The 19,428-nt window shown below is 37.5% G+C and overlaps 1 protein-coding gene across 1 annotated transcript in view; it reads right to left on the reverse strand.

Annotated features, from left to right (window-relative positions):
* Positions 1 to 196: 196 nt before the first annotated feature.
* The window catches only part of LOC114466662 (arf-GAP with coiled-coil, ANK repeat and PH domain-containing protein 3-like), a 90,618-nt gene continuing 71,386 nt past the window's right edge, over positions 197 to 19,428 (reverse strand). The window contains exons 12-25 of the mRNA XM_028452287.1: positions 18,851 to 18,902; positions 18,431 to 18,531; positions 16,448 to 16,559; positions 14,965 to 15,179; positions 13,505 to 13,574; positions 11,949 to 12,043; positions 11,647 to 11,864; positions 11,475 to 11,564; positions 9,719 to 9,811; positions 8,333 to 8,559; positions 8,123 to 8,232; positions 7,303 to 7,413; positions 7,148 to 7,209; positions 197 to 821 (exon numbers count right to left, since the gene is read on the reverse strand). Coding sequence (XP_028308088.1) covers positions 715 to 821; positions 7,148 to 7,209; positions 7,303 to 7,413; positions 8,123 to 8,232; positions 8,333 to 8,559; positions 9,719 to 9,811; positions 11,475 to 11,564; positions 11,647 to 11,864; positions 11,949 to 12,043; positions 13,505 to 13,574; positions 14,965 to 15,179; positions 16,448 to 16,559; positions 18,431 to 18,531; positions 18,851 to 18,902 — 1,663 coding nt within the window. The 3' untranslated portion in view covers positions 197 to 714. The remainder of the gene's footprint in view (positions 822 to 7,147; positions 7,210 to 7,302; positions 7,414 to 8,122; positions 8,233 to 8,332; positions 8,560 to 9,718; positions 9,812 to 11,474; positions 11,565 to 11,646; positions 11,865 to 11,948; positions 12,044 to 13,504; positions 13,575 to 14,964; positions 15,180 to 16,447; positions 16,560 to 18,430; positions 18,532 to 18,850; positions 18,903 to 19,428) is intronic.

Consider the following 19,428-nt stretch of genomic DNA (forward strand, 5'->3'; position numbering starts at 1 on the left):
CTAAATCTAAATGTTTAAATGTAAATCTCAAATCTAAATGGTAAATTTAAATCTAAATCTAAGGCACTGTTCCAAATGAGATGTATTATGTGAGGAATACTGTATGTTGGCTATGAAACAGTGACCGAGTTTTTACTTTTCTTACCCCATATACTAGGTAATGTTGAACCATTCATAAAGAAGAACAAACACGTCTTATCCTCCATCTTTTATTCAGATATATTATCATTTCTTTGTTTACAGTCGCCGTCGCACTGCTTTAATAGTGGTACGTTTGAGAAAGACACAACAACGTGACTACACCAGTGTAGTCGATGCAAAATACACCAATGGACAAAATGTCAAAAGCTCATCAAGAGACTCCAAGATAATCTAAGTAGAAAAAAACACAACAGCTGGCACATTTTAAACCAATAAGTGGAGTATAAATTGTAAGTGAACTACATGCATTAAGTATGAATAATACATAGGTAACTGATGCTAACTGTAAATGAGCAAATAAATCAAAAAAACAAGTGCTTATTAAACACACACAGAGGAAATGACCAGCAAGTCCTCCAGCAAAACCATCCTATCAAAATAAAAGTTGAATCCCATTTCATATCTTTACACTTCATGTTTTCTCAGGAACATAAAGCAGGAGTTTCGTGGCTTCTCCTCATGACCAAAGTGACACTTTCAAGTACTTTGTCTCGTCTGCGGAGGCTCGGAGCGTCACCTGAAGGAATGTCTGAAATGCAAACTCCTTCGTTTCAGCTTCTCCGGGTTGTGTGAAGCCATGTGGGAGAATTCACGCACGATGTCCAGGTACGTGGCGTCTCCTGATGAAGCAAATCACACAAAGTCAGGAGGAATTCTGTGCTTTTAACTCAGTAAAGATGATAAAGTGACCTCGAGCTACAATAAAGACAAGAGGTGAGACGCTGTAAACTCTCCAGGTAATCTAAAGCACATGTGTCAAACTCATGGCCCGGGGGCCAAATCCGGCCCTTTGGAGCATCCAAACAACAGAGAAAACATGCATCATAAATGTTAATGAAACTCAACAATATTTGCAGAGGTTCACAGTATTTCTGGTGCTTATATCGCATGATTGCAGTTATTTTTAATATTGAACTTCAATTTTCCTCAAATTATTACATAATATTTCCTTTAATTAAATAGAAATTGGTCACAAAATCTAGAACATGTCAAATGAAGATCCTGTTAGGACTGAAATCTGCCTCTTATTGCATGGATATTGTCGGTTTCTTACATAATTTGTATTTTATGTATGCGTGGAAGTGCAAACTATAAAGTGTAATATAAAATTTATATAATATTGAAATTACTTGTTTTCCTGCATACAATCTGTGGCCCTCTCGAGATCAAACTGCTTCATATTTGGCCCCTGGACTTAATTCTAAAGACTTGAATGAATGTAATGTGTGTTTTAGTTTAGTTTAAGTGAGAAGATTGGAGAGATCATAGTGAGAACATGCAAGATACCAGATCCAGCTGGAAAGAAGTCAGGAGAATGGAAACTTTGGGGCCCCCTAGTGGCTCCTGGGGCATCGTCCTTGTGAATGGTCTGATCCAATGGTCAAATTATCAATATTCATACTTGCATTTATAATAATGACCAATCTCAGCATTAATACAGAAAAACAAAACAAAAGGTTTGTGTGTTTTTCTTGTCATTTTGTGTATTTTTATTTTTGTTTCGTATATTTCTCTGTCGTTTTGTGTTTTTCATATTTTTGTTTAGAATATTTCTAATTTTGTGTATTTTTATTGTCATTTTGCATATTTTTTATTGTCGTTTTATGTATTTCTCTGTCATTTTGTGTATTTTTGTTGACAATTTTGCAATATTTTTTATTGTTGTTTTGTATGTTTCTCTGTCATTTTGTGCATTTTTGTCATTTCTGTTTTTATTGGAGTCATCAAGTGTGTTTTGAGAGCATTCTTGTCATGTCGTGTAACCTTTTTTTTAATATATTTTTCTTGTCATTTTGTGTATTTTTGTTGGCCCCTGTGTGTTTTGTGCATTTTTGTTCTCATATTGTGTATTTGTTGTTGTCATTTTGTGCATTTTTCTTTCATTTTGTTGTTATTTTGTGTATTTTCCAGTCATTCTGGGAACACTGGGAGCCATTGTACAACACATCCTATTGAAGCTGATCAATAGGTTTTTAGACAGAAGAAGAAAACCTAAAAACACATTAAAGCATCCCAGTTAAATCCGTGCAGTGTGAAAACACTTAGTGAGAATATTAGTGATCAGAAAGAAAAAAGAAAGAAATAGTTAATGTTCAGTCACACTTTGTTTATTGTTAGAAGACACTGGGAGGAAAACATAAATATCCGTTAGTCTCACTATCAACATGGATTAAATACACAAATCATTTCATGACAGTCATTGAAATGAGAACAGTCATAGACAGAAGAGATTAGATACAAAGACAAGGTTAAAAAACAGGTTGGAAACAACATAGGTTCATAGGTTTTACTTTACAACAGTCATCGTATAGACTCAATAAACTGTACAACATGGTCCGTCAACGCCTTTTTACACAGGTTTTTATGACTGTTTATAGTATTAGTTGTGAGAATTACAAAGCCTTTGCACCAAATACCAATTACTAAAATCTTAATAAAATATTAGTGAGCGGGCGTGATCTCTCCCACCACAAACAGAGAATCCGTACGGATGAATCAGGGAGTTTAGACAGAAAACTCATTCCTTTTCCAATTAGTAGGAATTCAGAGGCCTTTACTATGGACACACAGTAGGAATAAAGGAAACTAAAGCCAAATTTAGTGTGAAATTTGAGTCCAGGCTACCAAACAAACGGCCATTTTAGCAAAATAGCTTATTTTCCAAGCAAATCGCAACTGCATCTATTCAAAGTGGAAGATGAGAATAAGGGTGGCCTCTAGTGGCTATATCTTTAATAATCCTAGAGACAAATGAAACTACACTCACTCTGGGACTTTTTGGTGACCTCAGGTCAGAAAAGATATAAACAGTGTGTTGATCTTTGGTGGGAAATTATTGCAGTTTCTCGTGATTGTGCCAAGCGGTGTTAGTTTACATTGTACAGTTTGACTCTGATCCCAGTTTATGATCATTTGGATGTATAGCAGTGCTAAAAACTGGCTGTAATTAAAACTGAATTATTTGGTCATCTACACCAGGGATTCTCAACCTTGGGGTCAGGACCTCATTTGGGGTCACGAGACACTGGGAGGGGGTCAATTTGAGCCCATTTTTACCCTTTTTCTGCAACTTCACCAAACTTGCCATATTTTTGCTACATTACTCCCATTTCTGCCACTTTCAACACATTTTCAGCACTTATAAACCCTTTCCACCACTTTTCCAACTAATGTCACATATGTTGACCCATTTTTGTCACTTCTAAAGTCTTTTCACCATATTTCATGCTTATTTTTATTTTAACCACATTCACAATTTCTCTCACTCATTATATAGTTTAAACGTTGTTCCTACTTTTGAAGTTACATTACCCCAACCCCCACCCCTTCCCCATTTCTGCCACGTTTAACCCAGTGTTGACATTTTCAACCTTTTTTTTTACCAGTTTTTCTGTGTGTTTTTGGCCACTCATTTTCAACTTTTTAAAATAAATCCCATTTCACCACTTTTGGTCACTTATAACCCATTTTAAAGTAATTTACATCTTTAAGATGACTAATATACTATGGCACAAATAATAATAAACTTTCTGGATAACAGTGGATATTATTCAGATCAATAAATAAATGTGGTTATCACAGATTCATAGAACAATGGACCATCATTTTACTGACTTTATGGATGGACCCCAAAAATCTCTCCCCTTTATTCCCCCTGATAGATGACCCTGTCTCCACATGACTGTCTGTCCCTGGGTACCCGGTCACCTTTATTTTGGGGGTCGCGGGGCTGAAAGGGTGAGAACCACTGCTCTACACAATGATTTATGTTTACTCAGTAATTTTTGGGCCAAATTACTCTAATCGTGCACTTCAGATGAAGAAATAATTGACTATAAACAACATTTGGTCTTGAGGTAGTGATGCTAGCACGTTAAGTTCTTCTCTAATAATGAAGTGACCAATGTGGGTAATGTGTGCAAAGTTTCTGCCATTTCATGATTTGTTGCAATGATTCAGAAGATTAGCAACTTAAATCTTAGCATTAACTACCAATACCAAACATGTACCACTCACATAAACCCACTAAAAGCCACAGTGCTTCAGAGAAGTTGGACAAAAAGCCAGTCATGCATTAAAAAAAACTAAAAAACAATGCTAGAATGGCCAAGGAGTGAGACACAACACTACAAACAACAACAGCTCGCCGTACAAATACTGTACACGTAGGAATACACGTTGAGAGCGTGACATAGAAAAGTCCACGTTAGGTGCAGATTGTCGTTACCACACAGCTGTGTGTGTGTGTGTGTGTGTGTGTGTGTGTGTGTGTGCCGAAGAAACGCTTAAAAAAATACCCTCTGCTTTGAAAAAAATACTGATTATCTTGAGCTGACGGACTCATTGCACTCTTGCTTTTTCCTTCTTCAAAATAAGAAAATGAAAAAACACTGAAGGTGAGAGAAAGTGCATCACGGTATCGCTTTGAAATAAATAGAACAGCTTCCACCTCGAGGTTAAAGCCATGAAATGATTCAGGGATTCACACATCTGGAGATTCCTCCATCGTTTGACCACATCTGCATCTGCATCCTTCAATTATTATAAGGGTCATTCCACGTCACTTAGTTTGTTCCATGATTATTCAATAGACACACTGTACATTTTTAGTTTGATAGGATGAATACATTTTGAGAGATGAACAATATAGTGATGGGGGGATGTGTCGATTTTTGTGCGTCATTTTTCTTCCATTTTCAGCTTCCAATATCTCAGGAACTACATCACATAGGAAACTGAACTTTGGTATAGTAATACAACTCCACCTACTCTCTCAGAATATACAAAAATATCTGCTATACATTTTATCTGGTGGACATGCCAGCTCCTTGAAATTGAAAGAAAGTTTCTCAGGGTTTGGGTCTGGAACATGTTTGGGCCTTCAGTAAACTACTTAGCATATGTCTCAGCTCCCTGTAATTTAATCAGCTTAGAGCTATGAACATAGACTGTTCACATCACTAATGATTAGTCACATATATGCATTGGTTCTTGGGTGACAGTCTGTTGAAATCCAAACTTTTTTTTTTCCTATTTTCATTGGCCCATAACTGCATGTGGAAATGTAAGAAAAAATCAGCTCTGTTTTAATTTATAGTATAAAGATTACTCTTTCTTGGGGTACAAAACTATTTTTCTTTATGAGACTTCTTCATTTTTATTTTGGACCCCAACTTTGGGTTATTTCACTACTCGGAAATATTGAAAATTCTTTACGAGGCCATTGTAGCTTGCCTCCGTTTCTTATAATCGAAACAATTGGTAAAAATTTGACAATTTTTTTTAGACCCAAGTGTGTAAGATGTCCTGAAAATTTGTTGAAATGACATGGAACGATCATTAACTGTTGTTACCGTCACATGGAAGCAGTTTTTGGTTACTGATGTTTTCTAGGAATCGTTCATTTGTCAATCAGCTTCAGAAAAAAGGTGTAAAATAAAATGTTTTGACCACATTTCCTTTTAGAAATTATGTATATTTTAAGGAAACTTAATATCACACCATATCTACCAAACTGCATGTCAAATATTTTGATTTGTCTGGAATTTAACCTTTTTTTGTTGGTGGTTTGTTATCACATTTCATCGTTTACACTGTGATTTGTACAAGCAGACGGAAAAACCCTAAAAACCTGGATCGTGGGATGTTTTCAGGGTTGAAAATTGTCAAATAAAAGAAATCCGTGTCTGTCAAGTGTTCTAAATAACACGAGCAATCTTTTTATGCCTCTAATGAATATACAATCTCAGCTTCTCACCATAATGTGCTTAATATTGGGAGGAGATCGAATTAGCAAACTTTAGAGGCAATTATTTGTGATCCTGTGGTGCTTTCACAGCTATAGTCCAGTGGACTGAGAAGAAGAAAAAGAAGAAGAAGAAGAAGAAGAAGAAGAAGAAGACGACCAAATCTTTGCGGTCCTGAAGTTTAAAGTCCGTCCGTTTTTATTCACTGAACACACGCAATTTTGTTTGCGTTTCCTTGTCCTGATGATGTTTCCGTTTCAACGTCACGTCCTGTTTTTGGTCCTACTTCCTATATTTGGTCCAGGTTTGCGTTCTAACATCATAAAAACTGGCTTCACTTGAGACCAACCGAGACCCAAACTTTACAATGGACCAGACTTCAAAAAAGCTTTCAAACCAACGCAAACAACGGACTATCTGAGGAAATGAAGCCTGCTGCGGTCCAAAGAGGTATAGTATGTGAAAGTCAATCACGTTCTATGTTAGGGGTTTGTCAGTTTCAGGGGCCAAATACAGACCAGTTTGATCTCAAGTGAGTCGCATATTTTAGGTGGGGAAAAAAAAGAACAATTTTAACATCATTGTGCCCTAATTATTAATATCAGTTCAATTCACTTCAACATTTTATTGATTTTGCTACCAATTATTGTGTAATTTAGAGTAAATTTGTGGAATTGTTTGTGAGAAACTGGCAAAACTGAGAGTTCTTTCAACAATTTACAATTTAAAATGACATGCATTCATGTGATGTAAACACAGGACAAATGCAAGCCCCCACAAATATTGTGGAATTTCATTAAATTGGTCAATTTGAGATATCTACAACTGAATTATTTGGTCATTTACACAATAATTCATGTTTTCACTGTCATTTTTACTTTCTCTTGCGGGCTGAAATGGATGCTCTAAAGGGCTGGATTTGGCCCCCGGGCCTAGAGTTTGACACGTGCTCTATGTGGTTGTCACAGAAGTGGTCAAATGTTTTAAAGGGAACTCCAAAGGTAACTAGTGTGCAGTAGAGTGAGACACTGGACATATCGAGGCTCAGAGACCATCAACATGTCCAACGCCAGCTCTGTTTTAGAGTGACTACACACAGTTAGCTGTTAGCAGTTAGCATTCAGCTAGGTGAATACAGATAAACTCCTGAATGCATTTCTTATACTGCTGCTCGGTGGGGCTGCTGATGGGGTATTGACCTGGTTGTCCAAACGGGCCTTCGGACTCTCGCATCTCCTCGTTCATCCTGGCCAGTCGCAGCCTGGAGGAGAGACAACAGAAGCATTAGTTCTGGAGGGGTTTGCTTCAAATGGAGTCTGTTGAGGGGGGGTGGGGGTGGGGTGGGGACACCTACAGGGTGACGATGTCTGCGTTGGCTTGGTGGACAGCTATACTCAAAGGGTCGTGGCCGTCTGCATCACCATCGTTCTGTGTAGCTCCTCTTTTCAGGAATAAACACACCTGTCTGAAATTAGACAGTATTTCATTTAGAGAGGCAGAAAATACAAAAGTAGTACAATCACGTCGAGTAGAACAAGGGTTCTCAACCTTGGGGTCAGTAAGTAAGATAATTTTTTTTTAACAATTTGAGCCCAATTTTTCTTATTTTTACCCCTTTTCTGTAACTACACCAAACCTGCCATATTTTAACCTATTTTCGTCACTTTTTCTTGCCATATTTGTCAGTTCCTACTTTTTAAATGACCCTGGCACCTTGAAGATAATGTAATAGTTCCAGCGAGATTCATTTTGTCTTCTTTTTCAATAGTATGTAAGTCGTAAGTACGTGAATGAAACTCAACAATATTTGCAAGTGCTCACAGTTTTCACGCTGCTTATATCGCATGATTACAATCATTTTTAATGTTAAACAGTTGGGAAAAAAACCCTCAAAATTTCTACAAAATTATTCACAAAATATTGGAAATTTTAAAGTGAACATCCTGTTGGGACTCATATCTGTCACTTATTGCGTGGATATGGTTGGTTTTCTTACATATTTAGTATTTCATGTAAACGTAGAAGTGCATATTTGGCCCCTGAACTAAAATGAGTTTGACACCCCTGATCAATCACATCAAACAATGACATGATGAATAAATCATCTCTTTATAAAACGTGCATGTGATCAAAGCAATGCATGGAACAGACAGTTCTGGCTGTCAGTGACTCACCCCGTGTGTCCCAGATATGTGGCGTGGTGCAGAGGGCCCCTCCCTCTGGCGTCTCTTTGGTTGACGTCAGCAGCGTTCTGCAGCAGAAACTCGCAGGCGATCAATGAGCCCTGCACACACACACACACACACACACACACACACATACACACCATGTCGTCACTCATTCCAGAATCCCAGTGAATCACGTGTTCCTGCAGATCCACTCACTCCGATCACGGCCTGTATGAGCGGCGTCTTTCCTTCCTCGTCGTCGTTAGCTGAGTTTACGTCTGCGCCGTGAGCGAGCGCCTCAGCCATCACCGGCAGGTTACGAGCCTTGGAGGCTTTGTAGAGCAGCGCTCCGGGATGGAGGTCCCTCACGTCCTCCGGGTCGGACGTCTCTGGCTCCGCCTCCAGCTCGGTGTCGCCGCTGGAGTCGTCCGACACCTCGCACTCTGACGGGCCCACAAAGTTAGAAACACATCAATGACGTGTGTGCATGTGAGTCAGGGTTGGGGGTCAATTACATTTTTAAATTACAATTACTTCTTCAATTATCCATGTTCAATTACAACTCAATAATGAATACGGTGACCAACACTTTTTCCAATTACAATTAAAATGACAGTTTTCCCGCTAAAACTCAATTATAAGTACTTTCTCAATTACTAAAGTTAAACTAGAATTCATCACAATTACTGAGTCTGAAATAAATAAGCCCATAAAACTTAACCTTGCTCTTGTGTTAGCTTTCTGTTAGCATTTCTCAGTTTTGAGTCAGTTTTGACTAATGTCTTAAATCAGCTGTAAAATACACAAAAAAATATTATTTGTTTTGCATCTGTTGGTTCCCTTGTTAAGCTTCCTAATCAATGAAAATATTGGTTTGAATGTTTTAGGTGTGGGAGTATTATTGTTTCTCATATATATATATATACACATTGTTATATATATTAAACACATCAATGATGTGCATGCGTGTAAGGGTGTAATAAAATAGTTTTGTTGATATATTGCGATATTTCACCGCTCGATTATTGTATCGATCCAAAAAATGTCCAAATATATTTTTTTAATGTTGTTTTTTAATAAAGAAACTATTTAATTGCGCTAACATTTGCATAGCATGTAAACGCCTGGTCACTAGGTGTCAGTGAACCACATCAAACCCTGTTAAACTACTTCACTCCTAAATGCATTTTAGCTGAAAGTTGATGACACTTTATTTTCATAAAACATATTGGATTCTTTTATAGATGTACATGGTTACTGCTGTTTTTTTTTTTATTTATTAAGATTTTAAAAACTTAACAGAATCAGAATCTGTTGTAGAAGCAAAAGTTAAACTTTCTTGAAAATCAACCACTTGTTTTTGTTGTTGGTACTTGAATTACTGTTAGTTACTATTTACATGTTCTCGCAAGGTAAAAAAAAAAAACTGTATTCTACACCATTTTGTACTTGTAAAGGTGAAATTTATTATTATTGATATTGCGATATATCGGCATATATCGTATCGTGACATGAAAATCGTGAATTGTAAGGTATTGCCAGATTCATGGTAATGCACACCCCTAAGTGCGTGCGGTCGGGCTCCAGGCTCCACCCACTCACCCTCCTCTGTGACGCTGTCGACCACTGAGCCAAACACCAGGACGTCTGAGCTGCCGTCTGTGCTGCCCCCCAACCCGCTGTCGCTGCTGAGGCCTGTTGGACCAGGACACGTTAGTCACCTCTGCCGCATCACTATTCTAGTCTGCTTACTCACACTTACAGTCAGCCAGGATTTTCAAATTCAAACAAACACCAAATATATTAGAAAGTAAAAGTGATTATTAATCAGAAAAAAAGGTTATTATAAACAGTCGATGTCAGAGATCTGGATCAGTGATCCTGATCATGCTGCCATTATCATTCACACTTTAAAGGTTTGGAAGAAATTTCTATCCCCATTAACAACCATAAAGTAGGTCACAATGTATGGTAGCCTCCATTTTATTTTGAAAAATCTTGATAAAGATCTGATCCTGATGAAATGTAGTGGTACCAGGTATCAGGAAAACCTCTGTCATTCATCAAACCAAACTCCGTCAGATGAAACTTCCTTAGGCTTCAAAATAAGAGTCATCAGAATAAACGGCTGCAAAAAAAACCGCCTCAGCCCGTAAAACACAACGTGACGTATTTTGAAGAAATAGAACATTGTGCTGCTTTGGATACGAGATTAAGTTGTAAGCTGTTATTTTCTATTTATTTTTAAAGGTTAAGCTACATCAACGTTTCATTTAACTATATATTTATTAATCAAACAATATGTTGATATATCTTAAAGGTATTGTGGAGGATTTTTTTTTGGCGTCTAATTCCAGGTGGATCATAAAGACTATTGGTCCTCTTAATTGTCAATCATTCTGGTGATATGTTTACGTAAAGCTCACCCCTATCTGTGCATGCGTACTTAAAAGTGTTAATGTGTCTCGTCAGCTACGGTTTCAGCCAATCACTGAAGCTCGCCGTTCTTACGGGGTTAGGAGATTCTTTCACACGATGGCGTGCGCTGAACGCACAGGTTGGGCTTCCCACTGATGCCTCAGTCGTAGGTAAAGTTAGCGTGTATGAGCGATGCCGACACCAACTTGTAAACAGAGCTGTGCACGCTCTCTCGCACACGTTTAATAGGCGTTCCCTCTTGGGAGCAGGTAGAGTGTTGCGCATGTGCATTTTTTCAAAAAGTAGAGAGGGCGTTTCTTTTCTAAACTAAAATCATCTTCTATACCTTTGACTTTTAGAAAATAAAAGGGTTCCTTCAAAAAAAAAAAAAAAACACCATGTCATGTTTTACGTCCTGAGGCCGTTGAGTCTGATTACTTTTATTTTGAAGCCTGAGGACGTTTCATTTGACGGCGCTTGGTTTGAAAAGTGAGGCCTTTTCATCGGACTGAGGTTTTGTTGAGTCATGACTCAGTTTAGTCTGATAAATGACAGATTTTCCTGAAACCTGAAACCTCAGTCTGAGACCTGAGGATGTCCTAAAAAGTGCACCGTAATGTAAGCTTTTATGTATAAAACTTCAAATAAAGTGTTAACAAATCACTTTTCAGATCCAGGAAACTGGGAATTGTTAAGTATCAAATCGGAGAATTAAAGTGTAACTAAAGCCCAAAGCCACTTTTTACTGCCCTCTATGGGTTGAAATGAGTGATTTTTATCACTTTGCAGATCTAAGAACTACAACTTTACCAAATAATTCCACAATACTTGGTATTTTTTTGCTAAAAACCAGTACAAATGTCCCTGGTTCCCACTCTGCTGGTTGTTTGTCTGGTACTTCTGTGTTGGAAGTGAACGGGGGAGATGATGAGTGTCTTACTTCGAGGTCCTGATCCCGTGTCAAAGTAGGAGAAAAGAGAATCCAGCTCGTCAGGACAAAACAGCGACTCTCGTCTGAACTTTGCGGCTGCTGCGAGAGAAACAGGTTGGAAGCGTTTCATTGGACGATGGCGCTGCATTAGAAAGAAAGAGTGATGGGGATTGGCTGGTACCTGCAGAGAGGGTGGAGGGGGAGGTGCTTCCAGCCTCCTGATGGTATCTCCTCCGTGCTTTAGGCACCGTGGTAGCACTGTTGTGTCGTCTGCACTTCTTATCACTCCACCTGCGGTCAGACTTCCTCTCCCCGTTGATGAGGATCTCTGTGGGCCCCAGCTTCTTCAGGAACTTCCTCTCCACGTATTTGGCTTTGATCCAAGCTTCCTTTTCTTGTCTGGATTACACAACATCAGATTTTAGAGGCTGACTAATCGATGTGAAACACGCTTGTTATCTGACAAAGAAGAAGGTTTTGAACCTTGAGCTGGTGGGCAGTGGTTTTTTCAGCCCTTGTTCTTGGTACGACCCTTCATAGATGTGGTTGATGATGCCGTTTCCGAGCTCGCACATTAGCTTTGAATGAGAAAAGGATGACGTAATGTGACGAGAAGGTTTTCAGTATCATCAGGCAAGAGTTTATCACGTCAGGGACCAACATGTACAGGTATGTACTGGTCTGTGTCATAATAACCGTCACTGGTTCACAATATTTCCATTCTGGAACACTTGTCTTTGCTGGAATCTTTACAAATAACCTTTTATTCATTTTTCTCACACATTCAATATTAGAAAACATGAACGACCTCTGAAGACAAGTACATTTTATTTTATTTTAACAAATATTCATATTTCTTTTTACCAATTGTTCTGTGATTATTCAATAAGGCCACTGTACATTTTTAGTTTGATCAGACGAATATACTGTATTTTGAGGTTTGGACAATTTAGTGAGGGAGGTATGTGTCCATTTGAAAAAAAAAAATGTTCTTCCATTTTCAGCCAACAATATCTAAAACATTACATCACATAGGAATCTGAAATATGGTATAGTAATATAGCTCCATCTACTTTCTCAGAATATCCAAAAATATCTGCTATACATTCTATATGTGAACATCTCAGCCCCTAAAATTGGAAAAAAGTTTGTCCGGGTTTGGGTCTTCAGTAAACTATTTAGCATATGTCTCAGCTCAAAGCTGATGAAATTACAGGGAGCTATGAACATAGACTGTTCACATCACTCATGATTAGTCCCAGATATGCTTTGGTTCTTGGGGTGACACGCTCTGGAACTCCGAAAAAAAATACTTTGGGTTACTTCACCACTTGCTGATATTGAAAATCTTTTACATGAGGCCATTGTAGCTTTCTTCTATTTCTTATAATCATAACAATTGATAAAAAAAATTCACAATTTTTTGAGACCAAAGTTCATGAAACTGTTGTTACTGTCACATGGGACCAGTTTCTCTTCACATATCCACATTTTCCTAAAATAAAGGCTCATGGTTAGGGTGTTATTTTCAATGAATTGTCCTTTTGTCAGCCAGCTTTAGAAAGAAAAAAAAAAAAGAGTAAAATAAAACATTTTGACCACTTTTCCTTTTAGAAATTTTGTATATTTTAAGGAACACCTGATATCACATCATATCTACCAAACTGCACGTTAAATACTTTGATTTGTCTGGAATTTAACCTTTTTTGTTGCTGATTTGACACAGTTCATCATTACGCTGTGATTGTGAAAGCAAACAGAAAAAGGCTAAAAAAACCTGGATTGTGGAATGTTTTCAGGGTTGAAAATGTTTCTTTATGCAACTTCATTTTTACTTTGGACCCCAATTATTAATATTAAAAATCCTTTACATGAAGCCATTGTAGCTAGTCTCTGTGTCTTATAATCATTTATTGTTTATTAGTTGTTCTACTAGTAACACAAAAAATATAATAAAAAAGAATTTCTCTTTGACATGGAATGACATTATTGAAATAAATACATTTAGAAATCAGATTAATTTCCTGTTTCTTGGTTACCTTCAATAGTTCTGGTTCCCACGAGTCCAGTGTGAGGGAGCGAACCTTTGAACAGTGAACCCCGAGACTCCTGTAACACACACACACACACAGACACACACAGACACACACACACACACACACACACACACACACACACACACACACACACACACACACACACACACACACACACACACACACACACACACACACACACACACACACACACACACACACACACACACACACACACACACACACACACACAGTGTTTTGCAGACAATGAAGCTGTAAAATTAGAGGAATTCCTCTTTAAAAAGGCCGATGAGGCCAACAACACAACAGTACGTTTTATTCTTCAAATGTCCAAAGGAGGGGCTTCAACGTGCACTTTGAATAACTGCAACAGTGTTTTTCCACAACTTTCAGTGTCATGTAAATTTTCCGTCTGGTTTCCAGGGAACCGCTGCGTGAAAGGGAAGAACGCTGAGTGAGGGCCCAGCGAGGGGCCAGAGGGTGGGTTCACACTTGTGTTTTTTACACAGGCACTGATTATTGATACTTTGAACATAAACAGAAGAGGCTCTTTTAGGCCCAAAGCCGTGTGATGCAACAGCAGGATGTGACTCAAGCATGACATCATCACCATCAGGGTGGAAAAGCTCATTCATAGGATCGCTACTATGGTTGAGGTCAATTACATTTTTAAATTACAATTACGTCTTTAATTATCCATCTTCAATTACAACTCAATAATAATTACAAATATCTGGATTTTTAAAAATTATGATTAAAATCAAAATTTTTTTTTTCAATCCAATCAATTTTTCTGTCTGTATTGCCCTCGATTTACATTTTTTTTAAAAATGCTATATTGATCCTTAGAGAACTGACAGGTAAACTTGATATTAAACATATTTTAATAATTGATAATTACATGTGTAAGCCATAAAATTATAACGTGGTTCCTCAGGTTTGCGTTTAAATTTTTATATAATTTCCATACCAATTACAATTACAAAGTAAATTATCTGAATTTAATTATGATTATAACAGCAACAGACTTCTTCCAGTTACAATTACAATTTTGCATAATTTCAATTAATTAACAATTATGCGACTGCCATTATAATTGAAGTTAGAAAAATTTGGGAACCAATTTTGCTCAAATTTATTAGGCCCTTGACTCCTCTTCTATTTAGATATGTTTATGAATTTATTTTTCTGTTACTATTATTATTGTAATTATTATTGCTTGATGTATGTATGACTTGTGTGTGGATACTTTTATGACTTTAATTCATCTGTATTTGTACTTATCTTTATGTGCATTACATCTCGCTGTTTTAAATTAAAAAATGTTCTGAATAAATAAAATATAAAAAAATAAATAAATGTTTATCATAACCCAAACAATCTGAATTGAGTGCAAGTGCGTCTCTTCCCAGCTGATTAGGACGTGGGTACGTTCTGTGTACCTGTGGATGCCGGAGCACTCGATGCACAGCAGGACCCCCAGGTTGATGGAGGCCCAGCGAGGGTCGGCCTGGCCACAGTCACAGCATCGCTCGTTGCCCGGCAGACACTGGATCCTCTGCAGGATGGTCTCCACCCGGACCCCGCTGCTGCGCTCCCTCGGCTCGTTGGCTGAGTCGATGCTGCTGGTGGATGGAGACGCGGTTCTGTCCAGGTTCTGGAAATAACATCACATCCACTTTTTGTTGAGTAAGATTTCAAATGTAGCCAAAGGAAGTCATTAGCATTATTATTACTTACTTGTGCATGTATCAGGGTTGGGGTCAATTACATTTTTCACTTACAATTACATTTAAGTGTATTTTTCTGTTGTTTTGTTCACTTTTCAAGTAATTCTTTGTGTTTTTGCTGTCATTTTAAGTTGTGTATTTTCATGTATTTTTCTGTCATTTGTGCACTTTTTAAGTCATCAAGTATGGGTAATTTGGTTTAATGTTGTATCTTCTGTGTGTATTTTTTTTTTTTTGTAATGTTGTGTAGTTGAAATGTTTGCATACTTTTCTTGTTATTTTGTGTGTTCTTGTTTCTTATACACCTGGGTATTTTTGTGCATTTGTTCGTCTTTTTGCTGTATTTTTCTGTTGTTTTGTGCGCTCTTCAAGTTATCTTTTGTGTTTTTGTTGTAATTTTAAGTTGTGTATTTTTCCATGAATGGTGTAGGGTTGTGTCTTGTGTGTATTTAGGTGTAGCTGAAAAGTTTGCCTATTTTTCTTGTTATTTTGGATGTTTTTGTTGTTGTTTTGTGCGTTTTTTCTTGTTTTGAGTTTTTTTTTTGCTGTAGTTTTGTGTATTTTTTTGTCGTTTTGTGCACTTTTGAAGTCATCATTCCTTTTCTTTTTAAGTACCTGTAATTTGGGTTTAAGTTGTATCTTGTGTGTATTTGTCTTGTTTTGTATACACCTGGGTATTTTGGTGCATTTTTCTGTCATTTTGTGTGTTTTTGTTACCATTTTGAATATTTTTGTTTTAGTTTTGTGCACTTTTCAAGACATCTTTTGTGTTTTTGTTGTAATTTTAAGTTGTGTATCTTTCCACAATTTGGTGTAATGTTCTGACTTTTGTATATTTTTGTGTAGTTGAAATGTTTGAATTATTGTTATTGTTATTTTGTGTGCTTTTTGTTGTAGTTTTGTGTATTTTTCTGTTGTTTTGTGCACTTTTTAAGTCCTCATTCTTTTTAAAATTGAGTAGCTGAAATGTTGTTTGCATATTTGTCTTGTTTATTTGTGCTTTTTTGTTATTGTTTTGTACACACCTGGGTATTTTTGTGTGTTTTGTGTATAGTTTTGTGTTTCATAATCCTTCCAACTTCTTAAATTACAGTTTTTAGGAGATTTGTTTTGGGTGCTGCATAAAATTAGACCAATGTTAGAAAGAAAAGCTGTGATTTTGTGATGAATTAGTGACTAAATCTTTGTGACTTGCCTCTATGTAGTAAGTGTCGGGGCTTTCTCTGTAGGCTGAAGCGATGCTCGCCTGCACCGCCTGAATCCAGGCCTGTCTCAGCTTCTCAGACTCAGCCTGCAGCATGCAGCTCCTGTAACACACACGCACACGCATGTCTAATTAATTACAGACTTTGAAATTAATGAATCTACATAAATCTACATTCAAGCAACATTTTTCCAATTTGAATTGATTTTTGTACATGACTGAATCAATGAAAACAATAAATGAGCCAAAGCAAGACTCGAGGGTCAAGTTCGGCCCACCAGAGCATCTAGTCCGGCCCACAGGAAGTCAAAGTTACAGCAAAATTCAGGACTTTTTGTAAATTACCATATTAATTGTACATAAAATGCAATGGGTGTTGCATAACTAGATTATATTTACATTAAAATTCTAAGATTTCTGACAAATGACATTGCAAATTTCAAGAGAATTTGTTGCAAATTGTTACAATTTGCACACAACTGGACTTTTGTTTTCCATCCTGTGTTTTTATTCAAACTAAAATTATGGCCCACGAAGCACAGGGACGACTTCTCCTCGGGTTCTCCTGTTTTTTGTGTTGTGGTCTGTGCATCAGTATTATGGGCATACTGGGAACTTCTGCAATTCCACACCGTTTGGAGTGCAAAAAAAAGTTGGTTTTTTTTGTGCAGATTTTTTTGTATAAATTCATAAATCGCAATTAACTCGTTAAAGTCCCAACCCTAGTATATAATGATTAGACATGTTTTGGATTTAAATTGAAGTATATCAAAGTGTTCCTACTTGTTCAAACAACTCATTTTAGTTCAGGGGTAAATAAGAATCAGCCTAATCACTAGTGGGCCACATTTTTAATACAGGAAAACGAGTAATTTCAACATTATTGTGCTTTAGTTTGCACTTCTACGTGTACATAAAATACTAAATATGTAAGAAACCAACAATATCCAAGCAATAAGTGACAAATTTCAGTCCCAACAGGATTAAATCGGGGCTTTCGCCTTCAATGGTCATATATGTTATTACATATATGAAATTTGTCCTCAGCATTTAACTCATCCCTGAGGAGCAGTGGGCAGCCATACTGTGGTGCCTGGGGAGCAGTTAGGAGTTAAGGGACTTGCTCAACATCCCACAGTGATGGCCCGGATGAGATTCGAACCGGCAACCCTCTGATTACAAGCCGAGCGAAAACATTATGTAATAATTTAAGGAAAATTTGAGTTTTTTTAAACTGTTTAACATTAAAAATAACAATTGTGGGATATAAGCACCGGGAAAAACTGTGAGCCTCTGCAAATATTGTTCCCCTGGTGGGAAATAGAGGTATGACAGGTGGGGTGTGACAAACTTTTCAATTTCATGCCTTTCTGAAATCATTAACACCAAACAAAATGTAGCTGAAATTAAAAGAGCATTAACTGATTAGAAAGCGACCGGAAACAAAATGTAAATGGCAACTAAAATGCCAAAAAATAAAGACTTAAAATGGCTAAAAAAATCTATTTCTTTTTTGGTTTTCTTAAGCTTTTTGCCACAGATTGCAAACAATGTTTCTTTATTTCCTGTATTTCTGACACTTTTAAATTTGGTTTTTATGCATTATGATTTTTTTAATTTAGTTTTTGAGGTTTCATTTATTGAAATATGATGTTATTTGTTCCCTGTGAGTTTATTTTATACGTGCAGTGAATTTCTTAATTTTTGATTTATTATGAAATATGAAAATTTGAAAATGTGTTATTTGTCAGGTTTTTGGGGGGCGATAGGCATGGGTGGGGGTTTAAAGTTCACCTTTGTTTAAAGTGGAGAACACCCCAAAAAAGTTTGAGAACCAGTGATTTACACAATGATTCACGTTTTCTCTGTCATTTTTACTTTCTCCTGTGGGCCGAATTTGATGCTGAAAGGGGCCGGATTTGGCCCCTGGGCCATGAGTTTGACACGTGATCTATAATAAAAGCCATGTCTCACTTTGTGGGTGAAACGACCTCAAAGCAGAACCTCCTCTCGATGTCCTCGTACGGTTTGACCGAGCACAGCCGCAGGTCCTCCACCACCACCGTCAGCGAGTCCTGAGAAAACACCAACGCCACAGCTTTAGAAACACAAACACACTAAGAGACATTTCCCATGATGCCTGAGAGCACAAAAAAACCTGAAAGCCACACTTGAGTGCTAAGATATCTGATCTTTGTACTGATGGAGAACATCAGAGCAGCACTTAACCTCTCAGAGTAACGCCAGGAGAAGGATGAAAACACACACACACACACACACACGCGCACACGCGCACACACGCACACGCACACGCACACGCACACGCACACGCACACGCACACGCACACACACACACACACACACACACACACACACACACACACACGGACTCACCTTCAGCTTCTTCTGATAGACCAGTTGACTGTTTTGTATGGAGAACCAGCGCCTGAGGGGAAGATGGAGATAAACAACTCTACATCAGTGACAGCATTCAGGCTTGTTTGTTCACACAACCTCACACACTCCAATCCAATGTGTGTGTTTACACACTCCAATGTGTGTGTTTGCCCTTTAAAAGACTGCAGTCGGGGGTGGACAGGGACAAAAATCAACCCAGGTATTTTGTGTCGAGACCAGTCCACTACATTATCAGTGACACCACGTAGAAGCTGTTATTAAGTCAGTGATGCTCAACATATGTCTCTTTATGTCTTAATTTTTATTATTATTCCCCCAGAAAAAACCTTAAAGGGGGGAAACTTTTCAACCCCTTTTTACCAATTTCCATTTTGCAACTTCCTTTGTCTGATTTTTGCCCCTTTTTAAAAAAGGTTCTGACACTTTTTTCCAACTTTAGCTTCTTTTTGCCAATAAATATCCTTTTTTTTCCCTATTTTCTGTCAATTTTTGCATGCTCCTTTTGACACTTTTAACCAATTTTTGTTCTTTCTTTAATTTTTTGGGCCACTTTT

This window comes from Gouania willdenowi, chromosome 7 (genome assembly GCF_900634775.1).
Source record: "Gouania willdenowi chromosome 7, fGouWil2.1, whole genome shotgun sequence".
In the NCBI taxonomy this organism is placed as follows: domain Eukaryota; kingdom Metazoa; phylum Chordata; class Actinopteri; order Blenniiformes; family Gobiesocidae; genus Gouania; species Gouania willdenowi.